We start from the raw sequence: 13,646 nt of genomic DNA on the forward strand, positions 1-13,646 counted from the left end.
AGACAAGGGTAACACAGAGGCTAAATACATGAGGTGATGGGTAAATCAGAAACAGGTGAGACAACAGGTGAAGCACATCAGGGCGGGGCAGGACAATCACAAAGGAGGGAAAACACAGGAAGTAAATTGGACGAGACAAGACAGAAAACCAGACTATCAAAATAAAACCGGAACCAGAAATAATTACCAAGGAACAGGAATGCACAATACAAACGCACAGTTAAAACAGGATAAACAAACACACAATGAACAGGGGAATAAGGAACAGAAGTATACACAACAGGGAACAGAAATACAGAATACAAAACAGCAACGGAAATGTCCACAACCACAACAGAAAGTTACTTTTATAAGACTTACCTACTGCATCTTTAAGTCAACCAAAGAGAATTTCAACCATTGATTTGTCTTCTGTTAATAAAGGCATTTGAAGAAGCCAGACCTGTTGTCAGATGGTTCAACACACAGCAGAGGGTTCACGGAGGCTATGGATCAACTCAGGTAACACAGACCCCTCTCTCCATCTTGATACCTGCAGCTTATGTTACCTCATAACCTATTCGTCTTTTAAATCCCCTCCCTCACTCTTTTCTCTCTAGGCTACTATAATGGTGTACCAGGCTATAGCGGAGTACTGGGCTAGTGCTAAAGAACCAGACTATGATCTGAATGTGGACATCTTTTGGCCGGGCAGGTCAAAGCCTGACAGGTACTACTTCAACAGGGACAACTACTACACCACCAGAACATCTGAAGTGAGAAAACACACAAACATAGTATCATCATTCCTGATGTTTTCTGTATGTATTTTCTGCTGATGCCTGTGTGTGTGAGTGTTTGCATATTTAAATCCCCCAGATCGAAGGTATAAACCATAATGTAACAGTAACTGCAACAGGCATAGGAGAAGCAACAGTGACAGTAAGTACAATTTGTTATTGTTTTATCATCTGTTGTGTGTACAGGTGACCTACAGTATTTCAGTATTTCTCAATCACTTTGTCTCATTTGTTGAAACAGTCGTCATTCTGGCAACCTGGCAACCCACAAACTAATTCAAGGGGCGTGTGTGCAGCTCAGCTGATCTCTGGTCAGCCAGCTAACCTAACGTAGCTGTTAGCTTAGCTGTTGTCAAAACAGCATGGCAGGATGACAAATTACACCACCAGTAGAACTGAATAGTTTCCATTGTATCCCCCCCAACCTAAATCTTGGCAGGTATGCTGTAAAGACAAATGTAAACAGTATGTTTACTGTTTAAAGGAACACGCCGACTTATTCGGCTCGTCAGCGAGCGCCTGGTGGCCGGGTTTGCCACGGAGCCCGGCCGGGCACAGCCCGAACAAGCTACGTGGCTCCCATCTCTCCAGCCCATGGGCCCACCACCTGTGGGAGGAACCGCTGGGGTCGGGTGCGCTGCCACATGGGTGGCAGTGAAGGTCAGGGGCCTCGACGGACCAGACCCGGGCAGCAGACGCTGGCTCTGGGGACGTGGAACGTCACATCTCTGTGGGGGAAGGAGCCGGAACTGGTGCGGGAGGTGGAGCGCTACCGGTTAGATCTGGTGAGGCTTACCTCTACGCACAGTCTCGGTTCTGGAACCGTACTCCTGGATAGGGGTTTGACTCTTTTCTTCTCGGAGTTGCCCAGGGTGTGAGGCGCCCGGGCGGGTGTGGGGATACTCACAAGCCCCCAGCTGAGCGCCGCCACGTTGGAGTTTACCGGTGTGGACGAGAGGGTCGCCTCCCACGCCTGCGGGTTGTGGGGGGAAAACTCTGACTGTTGTTTGTGCATACAGTATGCACCAAACAGGAGTTCGGAGTATTCGGCCTTCTTGGAGACCTTGAGTGGAGTCCTGCATGGGGCGCCAGTGGGGGACTCCATTGTTCTGCTGAGGGACTTCAACGCACACGTGAGCAATGATGGAGACACCTGGAGAGGCGTGATTGGGAGGAACGGCCTCCCTGATCTAAACCAGAGTGGTTGTTTGTTGTTGGACTTCTGTGCTAGTCATGGATTGTCTATAACGAACACCATGTTCGAACATAGAGATGCTCATAAGTGTACCTGGTACCAGAGCACCCTAGGCCGAAGGTCAATGATCGATTTTATAATCGTTTCATCTGATCTGAGGCCGTATGTTTTGGACACTTTCGGGTGAAGAGAGGGGCAGAGCTGTCAACCGATCACCATCTGGTGGTGAGTTGGGTCGGGGGGTGGGGAAGACTCTGGACAGACCTGGTAAGCCCAAACGTGTAGTGCGGGTAAATTGGGAACGTCTGGAGGAGGCCCCTGTCCGACAGACTTTCAACTCACACCTCCGGCGGAGCTTTTCGTGCATCCCTGTGGAGGCTGGGGGCATTGAACCCGAGTGGACAATGTTCAAAGTTTCCGTTGCTGAAGCTGCGGCGAGGAGCTGTGGTCTTAGGGTCTTAGGTGCCTCAAGGGGCGGTAACCCACGAACACCGTGGTGGACACCAGTGGTCAGGGAAGCCGTTCGACTGAAGAAGGAGTCTTTCTGGGATATGTTATCCCGGAGGACTCCGGAGGCAGTTGAAGGGTACCGAAGGGCCCGAAGGGCCCGAAGGGCCCGAAGGGCTGCAGCCTCTGCCGTGAAAGAGGCAAAGCAGCGGGTGTGGGAGAAGTTTGGAGAAGACATGGAGAAGGACTTTCGGTCGACACCAAAGTGCTTCTGGAAAACTGTTCGCCACCTCAGGAGGGGGAAGCGGGGAACCATCCAAGCTGTGTACAGTAAGGATGGGACACTGTTGACCTCAACTGAGGAGGTAATAGGGCGGTGGAAGGAGCACTTTGAGGAACTCCTGAATCCGACTAATATGCCCTCTATGTTAGAGGCAGAGCTGGAGGATAACGGGGGATTGTCGTCGATTTCCCAGGCGGAAGTCACTGATGTAGTCAAACAACTCCACAGTGGCAAAGCCCTGGGGATTGATGAGATCCGTCCAGAAATGCTCAAGGCTCTGGGTGTAGAGGGGCTGTCCTGGTTGACACGCCTCTTCAACATTGCGTGGAAGTCTGGGACGGTGCCAAAGGAGTGGCAGACTGGGGTGGTGGTTCCCTTTAAAAAAGGGGGACCAGAGGGTGTGTGCCAATTACAGGGTATCACACTTCTCAGCCTCCCTGGTAAAGTCTACTCCAAGGTGCTGGAAAGGAGGGTTCGGCCGATAGTCGAACCTTGGGTTGAGGAGGAACAATGCGGATTCCGTCCTGGTCGTGGAACAACGGACCAGCTCTTCACTCTCGCAAGGATCCTGGAGGGAACCTGGGAGTATGCCCAACCGGTCTACATGTGTTTTGTGGATTTGGAGAAGGCGTATGACCGGGTCCCCGGGAGATACTGTGGGAGGTGCTGCGGGAGTATGGGGTGAGGGGGTCTCTACTCAGGGCCATCCAATCTCTGTGCGACCAAAGTGAGAGCTGTGTCCGGGTTCTCGGCAGTAAGTCGGACTCGTTTCAGGTGAGGGTTGGCCTCCGCCAGGGCTGCGCTTTGTCACCAATCCTGTTTGTAATATTTATGGACAGGATATCGAGGCGTAGTCGGGTGGGGAGGGGTTGCAGTTCGGTGGGCTGGGGATCTCATCGCTGCTCTTTGCAGATGATGTGGTCCTGATGGCATCATCGGCCTGTGACCTTCAGCACTCACTGGATCGGTTCGCAACCGAGTGTGAAGCGGTTGGGATGAGGATCAGCACCTCTAAATCGGAGGCCATGGTTCTCAGCAGGAAACCGATGGAGTGCCTTCTCCAGGTAGGGAATGAGTCCTTACCCCAAGTGAAGGAGTTCAAGTACCTTGGGGTTTTGTTCGCGAGTGAGGGGACAATGGAGCGGGAGATTGGTCGGAGAATCGGCGCAGCGGGTGCGGTATTACATTCAATCTATCGCACCATTGTGACGAAAAGAGAGCTGAGCCAGAAGGCAAAGCTCTCGATCTACCGGTCAGTTTTCGTTCCTACCCTCACCTATGGTCATGAAGGCTGGGTCATGACCGAAAGAACGAGATCCAGGGTACAAGCGGCCGAAATGGGTTTCCTCAGGAGGGTGGCTGGCGTCTCCCTTAGAGATAGGGTGAGAAGCTCAGTCATCCGTGAGGAGCTCGGAGTAGAACCGCTGCTCCTTCACGTCGAAAGGAGCCAGTTGAGGTGGTTCGGGCATCTGGTAAGGATGCCCCCTGGGCGTCTCCCTAGGGAGGTGTTCCAGGCACGTCCAGCTGGGAGGAGGCCTCGGGGAAGACCCAGGACTAGGTGGAGGGATTATATCTCCAACCTGGCCTGGGAACGCCTCGGGATCCCCCAGTCGGAGCTGGTTAATGTTGCTCGGGAAAGGGAAGTTTGGGGTCCCCTGCTGGAGCTGCTCCCCCCGCGACCCGACACCGGATAAGCGGACGAAGATGGATGGATGGATGGATGGATGGCCGACTTATTGGGAATTTAGCTTATTCACTGTAACCCCCAGAGTTAGATAAGTCGATACATACCCTTCTCATCTCCGTGCGTGCTGTAACGCTGTCTGACGGCTCCAGCATTAGCTTAGCCCAGCACAGATCCTGCAGGTAACTGGTTCCAACTAGCCTACTGCTCCCAATTGTGACAAAAGTGACAAAATAACTCCAACATGTTCCTATTTACATGTTGTGATTTGTAGAAGTCTGGCGTGTACAAAAACAACGTAACATGAGACACAGCCATCTTCTAACTGTAAACAAACCGGGAACTATATTCTCAGACAGGCTTGCTGCGAGCATATCACTCCGCCCAAGTACTATATTCTTCCTGAGAATATGGTTCCGGTTTGTTTACAGTTAGAAGACGGCTGTGTCTCATGTTACGTTGTTTTTTGTACACGCTGTGACTCTATAAATCACAACATGTAAATAGGAACATGTTGGTGTTATTTTGTCACTTATTGGGAGCAGTAGGATTACTGGAACCATTCACCTGCAGGTTCTGTGCTGGCCTGATGCTGCTGGAGACGTCAGACAGCGTTACAGCACGCACGGAGATGAGAAGGGTATGTATCGACTTGTCTAACTCTGGGGGTTATAGTGAATAAGATAAATTCCCAATAAGTCGGCGTGTTCCTTTAAAGCGTTTGTATACATAAATACCAAGCTAACATTATGTTACAGTGACAGAAACATTTTCTAGAAGTTCCCTAAAATAAAAGAAACTGAAAATTAGCATATTATTTCTCCATCACTGTGTCCTGTTTGAATAGAGACCAAAGACTTATTTTAGATCATTTTAAAGTAGATGTCAATTAGTTCATCACATATTAAGATGCACTTTTATCTATGTGACAGATGGTGTCTCTGTATTACGCTATGCCTAAAGAAAAGGAGAGTGACTGTCAGAAGTTTAACTTGTCAGTGCAGCTCCTCCCAGGTAACTTGGTACCCTCTGGCTCTTTCTTTATTCATCTTACTGCCAAGTACCTTACCTTATGAGAAACAAAATATTCAAATACTCAACATTATTTTGCTCCTGCAGATGTGGATGGGAATGAGAACATATACAAGCTGAAAATGGAGATTTTGTAAGTACAATCAAACTCTTATAGTAACATGGACATTTATAACCAGCTAGCCCCTACATTAACCTTTCTGTTTTTGTTAGGGTTTTTCCTTTATTTCTCTATATCTTCTTTACCCCTACATTAACCTGTTCTGTTATTTAATGTTTCTGTCCATTTTGTGTACAGCTATAAGGATAAGGACAGAGATGCATCCATGTCAATCCTGGATATTGGCTTGTTAACTGGCTTCACCGTTAACACAAATGACCTGGACTTAGTAAGAACTTGTACAGATACACAAAGGCATAATACTCACATGCAGTTCACAAGTATTTTATAATGGTTTGTGTGTGTGTGTGTGTGTGTGTGTGTGTGTGTGTAGTTGTCTAAAGGAAGAGCCAGCATTATTGCAAAATATGAGATGAACACAGTCCTGTCAGAAAGAGGCTCACTCATCATCTACCTGGATAAGGTTAGACATCTCTGTTTACTACCTCTGGACTTTTTCTCTCTGCCTCGTTCTTCCTTTCTTTATCTCTATCTCACATTGGTCCACAGGTTTCTCACACACGACCAGAGGAGATCACTTTTAGGATCCATCAGGAGCTGAAAGTGGGAGTCTTACAACCAGCTGCTGTGTCTGTCTATGAATACTATGACCGTGAGTCTCAGACACACTTTGAAACATAGGATGCCTCCATGTTCATGCCAATAGATGTCAGAGTAGATAACACTGGATAAGCAAAAAAATAACATTATTTTACGTACATTTTCTGAAATCATTCCTTCCCATTGCAGAAACGCATTGTGTGAAATTCTACCAACCAGAGAGGAAAGCTGGAAAGCTAGTGCTCTGTACAAATGATGAATGCAGATGTGCAGAAGGTAACCAGGATGATGTAAAACTGAATGAATCCATTGTCTGTAAACATAAATTTGTTAAATCTGAAATTCTTGAACAAACACCTAAACCCAACACTAACATTGTTCTTCATAGAGATAACGCATTGGTCAATAATGGGGGCTTATCATCCTGCATTGTCTGTTAACAGCAGTCATTTATTATTTGACCTCAATAAAGTTGGGGGACTTAAGGCTGAGAGAAGATTAGACAAGATAAAGAGTCTACAGCCATGCTAGTGGCTCTTAGAGGCTGTACCTACTGTATATACAACAGCACTTTAGGCTTAATGCTAATATGCTCAAAATGGCAATGCTTACATGCTGTAAATTAGCACATATAATGATTATCATTGTCAACATCAATGACCATCTTAGTTATCATGTAAGCACGGTAATGCAATGTGACTTTTTTTTTGTGTTTGGTCATAAACAAAAATAACGCACAAATTAAGATTTTGAAAAAGTTTGAGGTTCTTCATTGCAAAAAAATGACTAGAGTAGTCGTTGGCAATGAAAATCTTAGGCCTCAGGCATATTATCAATACAATCTGAATCTAGGACAAAAGAATAGTGCAAAACTTGGCCTGGTAGAGAGGACCTGAGCTAACGAGAGAGAGAGAGAGAGAGAGAGAGATATAACAGTTCATAATTAAGTATACCAAAATAACAGTAAGGATATAAAGACACTTTTTAGGTAAAGTGACATGTGATGAGCTCAGAGCTCAACAGTCTTATGGCCTATAGGATGAAGCTGTCCCTGAACCTGGTTTGTGGCTGCGGTGGTTTCCGTCTTGGGTAATCCTTTTGGCTTTCTTCCTGCACCGCTGGGTGTAGAGTTCCCCCGTCCTGGTGATGCGCTGAGCTGTTTCCACCACCCTGTGTAGAGCATGGTTGATGGCAGTGCCTCTCCCATACCAGGCAGCAGCATGTTGAACCTCCTCAGCCTGTGGAGGAGGAAGAGCTGCTGTCTAGCAGTCTTAGTGATGGTGTTGGTGTCGTGAGTCCAGGTCAGTTCCTCACTGATGTGAACCCTGAGGAACCTGAAGCTGCTGACTTTCTCCTCTGCAGTCCCAGTGATGGAGATGGGGATGTGTTCTTCTCTGCGTCACTTCCTGTAGTCCACAATCAGCTTCTTCTATTTACTGACTGATTACCAGTGGTGGAATGTAACAAAGTACAAATACTTCGTTACTGTACTTAAGTACATTTTTCACGTATCTGTACTTTACTTAAGTAAAATAAAATACTTTTGACTTTTACTTCGTTACATCTTGCAGCAATTATCTCTACTTTCTACTCCACTACATTTCTACAATGTTCCATTACATTTTCTGATCAGTGTTCCCCTATGGAGTTAGAATCATGCCAAAACCTCACACACACACACAAAACGTGTTTTACTCAGCAAGGCGGAAAGTTAGTGCCAAAAGTCACGTGACAGGTTTTTGTACTTGTAGGATTTTTTTTTGTACTTGAAGGATTTTTTTTTGTACTTGAAAGATTTTTTTTTTTTTACTTGAAAGATTTTAGTTTGTACTTGCAGGATATTTTTTGTCATTGAAGAAATACATTTTTGTATGTGTAAAACATACTGTATTTGTTTGATAGGTAGGTTTCTTATTTGCAGAACAAAATGCATTAGTTTGTGAATGATGTTTTGTATTTGCAAACCACACTGAGTTTGTTTGTGAATCGTTGGGCGTGAGAAAAACACGTTTTGTGTGTGTGTGAGGTTTTGGCATGATTCTAACTCCATACTCCTGCACTGGCAGTAGTCCGTCCAGCTCCTGGTACCGTTCGCAATATTACCAATCCCACTGGCCACGCCAAGAGCCTCCCTACCGCTACTCCCGATACTCTGCTTGGTCATATTTTTAGACTGTAATATTATACAGCCTATGGTCATATACGGTATGTGAAGCATCAGTTCACATAGGGTTGATATACAACCCGTATATTTATCCTAAAAACACTCCCGGTCCTCCTCAGCTGTGAAGCCACGTACTTGTTGTCCAAGCCTGTGTGTTCTCGCTAGATAAATGTGTGCAGCATTCACTGTCCCGTGGGATATAATGCAAAATCAAGCTCCATGCAGATCACCCTGATAGATAACCCACATTGTAAATCAGAATGTAATCTAAGCCTTTTTTTAATTATTAGAATATAGATATTAAGAGAATAAATAATTACGCAAGTACTTTTACATTTAATACTTAAAGTACATTTGAAAGCAGGTACTTTTTACTTTTAAGTAGGGTTGTAATTGTGGTACTACTTAAGTACTGAGATTCAGTACTTCCTCCACCACTGCTGATTATTGAGATGGAGGTTGTTGTCTTGGCACCAAGATGTCGGTGTTGAGGCCGATGATGTCATCAGCGAACTTTATGAACATTTCGTCGAGGCAACACCTGCAGGATCTAGTAAGATCAGAGCAGTGGTCCAGCTAAAGAATAGTTCATTAAAATACTTAAATAGTGACTACAGCTTCACTCACCCATCAACCCATCAACATGTGGTTATTTAATCAGTTGTGTATATACTTTATGCCTATTGTGTATTTTCAGAGAACTGCAGTATGCAGAAGAAGGAAAAAATCCCCAATGAACAGCGAACAGCTAAGGTCTGTGAGAATACACAGACCAGCATAATAGATTTTGGTAAGAGAGTGTAAATTAATTTATTTTATATCACACAAAAATGGATGTGTTTGTTTGTGTGACTTAGAGATTGAGAGGATAAGTACAGTAGGACTAAATGAGGGAGAAAGTGAGCTAACAATCTGCAACTTGTCTGTCCTCAGTGTACAAAGTGAGACTGGAAACTTTTACAGAAGGTTTGTCCACTGACATTTTCACAGTGAAGGTACTGGAAGTCATCAAAGAAGGTATGTATTTATCATTGAACTGCCTGAAATGTACTAGAAACTGAAGTTCCTAAGGTGCCTTAAAGTGACATGACAATGATAGTGACATAACAATTTGTTATCCTCTTTCTGAATTCTTATGGACACATTGATTCTTAATGGTGTCAAACAGAAAAAGTCTTGGCTTGGTTCAACAATTAAGGAAAAATGCTCCTTAACTTTCTTGCAGAAAGATATATTAGAATATAGGTCATGTTTAATGTTTCACTGTTTGTAGCAGTAGCAGCCAGCTAACTTATCTTGCATTGCCAGGCAACCAGCAGATACTTAAGTAGGTTATTGGTCCCGGGCCAATAAATAGTCAACCATGTAACCTCTGTAAAAAAAAAGTTTTTGACACTTTATTTCTTTGTGCAGAGTAAACACGGAGATTAAAGGCATTGGTGGGTGGATTTTGTTACCATTGGAAAGATTTAGCTAAATAAGCCGGCTATTGGCTGCATATTTCCTATGACAGTGGTATCAACAAAAAAGTGAATAAGCATATTTCCCAAAATGTCAATTTTTTAAGCATGGCTATATATAAGAATACATCATTAATGCTTTGTACTACTTCTTTAGCTACAGTATGCATTTAACTAAATCCTAAAGTACCTTTTCTTTGTTCTTTATTCTTGAATTACAGGAAGTCTTGATGTGGGTCCTCTGAATAAACAGCGCACATTCCTTAGTCATCCCCATTGCAGGAAGTCTTTAGGTCTGAGGATGGGAAAAACCTACCTTATCATGGGCACGTCCAACGATATTCACAGAGTTGACGGACCTGAATTGTAAGTTTTTTGTCTTTGCGTCACTGCTTTCTTTTAGTAAATCAAGTAAAGCTTTCTTGTACTCTAGCTTAAGTGTTAGTGTTGATATCGATAGTGATTGTGGGAAGGGATGAGGAGGCTTTTGATGTTATGTTAAAGAGTGTTAAAGATGTGTATTGTTCACTTTGCTTTCCTCAGGTATCAGTATGTATTCGGAGAGAGCATCTGGATCGAGTACTGGCCCACAGCAGCAGAGTGTCAAACTAAAGAACACAGAATTACCTGTTTGGACATGGAGGAGATGATGATTCAGCACCAACTCTCTGGGTGTCAGCAGTAGTGAAACTCAAGAAAAGAAAATGTTCATTTAAAAAAAAAAAAATATATATATATACACTGATTACTGTTATGGTAATAACGGTATAGTTGACTTCATGTTTAATAAATAATTTTATGAAATTGATAATGTTGAGCTCAGTGGAGTGATGCATACAGTTCAATTTAAAATGAAACAAATTTCAAATTGGTTGTGACTTATATTGGCAGACGTGACAAAGGTTTAGTATATACAGAAGCATGTCATCTGCATATAGCAAAGCTTATGTTCTTTGAAGCCAGGAATTATTCTTTATATTGTTCGTTGTTGTTATTAATTTTACTTTCACATGAATATTACACAGCAATAAAGCGGTGTAATTTCTTTCCGCGATAAAATAAAGACATCAACCAATCACGTTGTTTTGTTTACTTATGAGCATCATCATACAACAACAAGGACGCTACTGATGGGAACCCTTGTTCCTCTCAAAGACATGTTATTAGGTTTGTAACACTCTGCTCCGAAATAACGGTGCGAACAACTCGAAGCGTTACAAGGGGGGAGTGTAGCATCCCACAACGTAAAACCCAATTTGGGAGTTCCTCTTTCTCATGTGTTGCCATGAGGCAGTGGAATGCCCTCCCCACGGAACATATTTTATGTACAAATTCTCACACCTTCTCATGCCTAACAAAGAGTTGGTTGTTGAGTAAACAAGTTTGCTCACATATATAGGATACTGTATTTATGTGGGTGTGTGTGTGTATGTGAGTGTGAATGTGTGTGTGTGTGTGTGTGTGTGTGTGTGTGTGTGTGTGTGTGTGTGTGTGTGTGTGTGTGTGTGTATCCTTGTATGAATGAATATCTGGAGTAGAATGTACTCTAATGTGCCTAAGCTGCTCCTGAAGTTTTTTTTTTTTTTTCAGTGTGCGTGCTGGGAGGGGAGAGAAAGAGAGAGTGAGTGGGCTGATGGCGCCCCTGTTTTTACTAAACAGTTTGTTCTTAATTACTATGCACATCATGTCATTTATATATAGTTTTGTAATATTTCTATTTAAAATTGTAAATTGTTTTGTTTTAAATTTGTCATACCTGCCCAGGGACTACAGGTGGAAATTAGCAATTGTTGCTATAACCTGGCCCAAGACATATTCTCTTGTTTAACAAGTTTAATGTTTATTTGTGCATTGTCCCTGTTTCAAATAAATCAATTTCCATTTCCATTCCATTCCATTATGTAGTCATACAGCCGCCAAGACAGATTCATGTGGAACCTTAATCCAATGGGAATGATTTTGGATCCAAATTCAAACCTTTCAAGTACCTTAAACAAGTACTCCCACTCAATTTGGTCAAATGTCTTCTCAAGACTAAATACAATGACTGCACATTCTCTCAATGGGTAGGAGGATATTGATCAAGCACCAAGCACCTTGGGAATAATTATTCTAGCAAAACTTTTGATGGCCACATTTGATAATGAAACTGGCTGCTACAGTTTGCGTGTTATTTAGTATTTATATTATATTTTATTTGACACTTTTTTACTTCATTATATTTACTATTGATTATTGTTAATTGTTCCTTTACATACAGTACAGGCCAAAAGTTTGGACACACCTTCTCATTCAATGCGTTTTCTTTATGTTCATGACTATTTACATTGTAGATTCTCACTGAAGGCATCAAAACTATGAATGAACACATATGGAATGATGTACATAACAAAAAAGTTTGAAATAACTGAAAACATGTCTTATATTTTAGATTCCTCAAAGTAGCCACCCTTTGCTTTTTTGATAACTCTGCAAACCCTTGGTGTTCTCTCAATGAGCTTCATGAGGTAGTCACCTGAAATGGTTTTACCTTCTCAGGTGTGCCATGGGCCCACCACCTGTGGGAGGAACCGTTGGGGTCGGGTGCGATGTCACATGGGTGGCAGTGAAGGTCAGGGGCCTCGACGGACCAGACCCGGGCGGCAGACGCTGGCTCTGGGGACGTGGAACGTGGAACGTCACCTCTCTGTGGGGGAAGGAGCCGGAACTGGTGCGGGAGGTGGAGCGCTACCGGTTAGATCTGGTGGGGCTTACCTCTACGCACAGTATCGGTTCTGGAATCATACTCCTGGATAGGGGTTGGACTCTTTTCTTCTCCGGAGTTGCCCAGGGTGTGAGGCGCCGGGCGGGTGTGGGGATACTCACAAGCCCCGGCTGGCGCCCGCTGTGTTGGAGTTTACCCGGTGGGACGAGAGGGTCGCCTCCCCACGCCTGCGGGTTGGGGGAAAACTCTGACTGTTGTTTGTGCATATGCACCAAACAGGAGTTCGGAGTATTCGGCCTTCTTGGAGACCTTGACTGGAGTCCTGTATGGGGCTCCAGTGGGGGACTCCATTGTTCTGCTGGGGGACTTCAACGCACACGTGGGCAATGATGGAGACACCTGGAGAGGCGTGATTGGGAGGAACGGCCTCCCTGATCTAAACCAGAGTGGTTGTTTGTTGTTGGACTTCTGTGCTAGTCATGGATTGTCTATACTTGAACACCATGTTCGAACATAGGGATGCTCATAAGTGTACCTGGTACCAGAGCACCCTAGGCCAAGGTCAATGATCGATTTCATAATCGTTTCATCTGATCTGAGGCCGTATGTTTTGGACACTCGGGTGAAGAGAGGGGCAGAGCTGTCAACCGATCACCATCTGGTGGTGAGTTGGGTCAGGGGTGGGGAAGACTCTGGACAGACCTGGTAAGCCCAAACGTGTAGTGCGGGTAAATTGGGAACGTCTGGAGGAGGCCCCTGTCCGACAGACTTTCAACTCACACCTCCGGGCGGAGCTTTTCGTGCATCCCTGTGGAGGCTGGGGGCATTGAACCTGAGTGGACAATGTTCAAAGTTTCCATTGCTGAAGCTGCGGCGAGGAGCTGTGGTCTTAGGGTCTTAGGTGCCTCAAGGGGCGGTAACCCACGAACACCGTGGTGGACACGGTGGTCAGGGAAGCCGTCCGACTGAAGAAGGAGTCTTTCGGGATATGTTATCCCGGAGGACTCGGAGGCAGTTGCAGGGTACCGAAGGGCCGAAGGGCTGCAGCCTCTGCCGTGAAAGAGGCAAAGCAGCGGGTGTGGGAGAAGTTCGGAGAAGACATGGAGAAGGACTTTCGGTCTGCACCAAAGTGCTTCTGGAAAACTGTTCGCCACCTCAGGAGGGGAAGGGGGAACCA

At 44.8% G+C, this 13,646-nt stretch overlaps 1 protein-coding gene across 4 annotated transcripts in view; it reads left to right on the forward strand.

Annotated features, from left to right (window-relative positions):
- LOC114561480 (complement C3) overlaps positions 1-10,840 on the forward strand; it is an 84,276-nt gene extending 73,436 nt beyond the window's left edge. For 3 of the 4 annotated variants that reach the window (XM_028587521.1, XM_028587522.1, XM_028587523.1), the window contains 13 exons: positions 424-501; positions 600-755; positions 859-921; positions 5,321-5,402; positions 5,508-5,553; positions 5,719-5,809; positions 5,915-6,004; positions 6,091-6,193; positions 6,331-6,417; positions 9,003-9,095; positions 9,239-9,322; positions 9,987-10,131; positions 10,309-10,840. In XM_028587521.1, the coding sequence (XP_028443322.1) occupies positions 424-501; positions 600-755; positions 859-921; positions 5,321-5,402; positions 5,508-5,553; positions 5,719-5,809; positions 5,915-6,004; positions 6,091-6,193; positions 6,331-6,417; positions 9,003-9,095; positions 9,239-9,322; positions 9,987-10,131; positions 10,309-10,450 (1,260 nt within the window). In that variant the 3' untranslated portion in view covers positions 10,451-10,840. Of the gene's footprint in view, positions 1-423; positions 502-599; positions 756-858; positions 922-5,320; positions 5,403-5,507; positions 5,554-5,718; positions 5,810-5,914; positions 6,005-6,090; positions 6,194-6,330; positions 6,418-9,002; positions 9,096-9,238; positions 9,323-9,718; positions 9,745-9,986; positions 10,132-10,308 lie in introns of those variants that run through there. The other variant, XM_028587524.1, reaches the window with a different exon arrangement.
- Positions 10,841-13,646: the final 2,806 nt, after the last annotated feature.

Source organism: Perca flavescens, chromosome 9 (genome assembly GCF_004354835.1).
Source record: "Perca flavescens isolate YP-PL-M2 chromosome 9, PFLA_1.0, whole genome shotgun sequence".
Classification (NCBI taxonomy): Eukaryota; Metazoa; Chordata; class Actinopteri; order Perciformes; family Percidae; genus Perca; species Perca flavescens.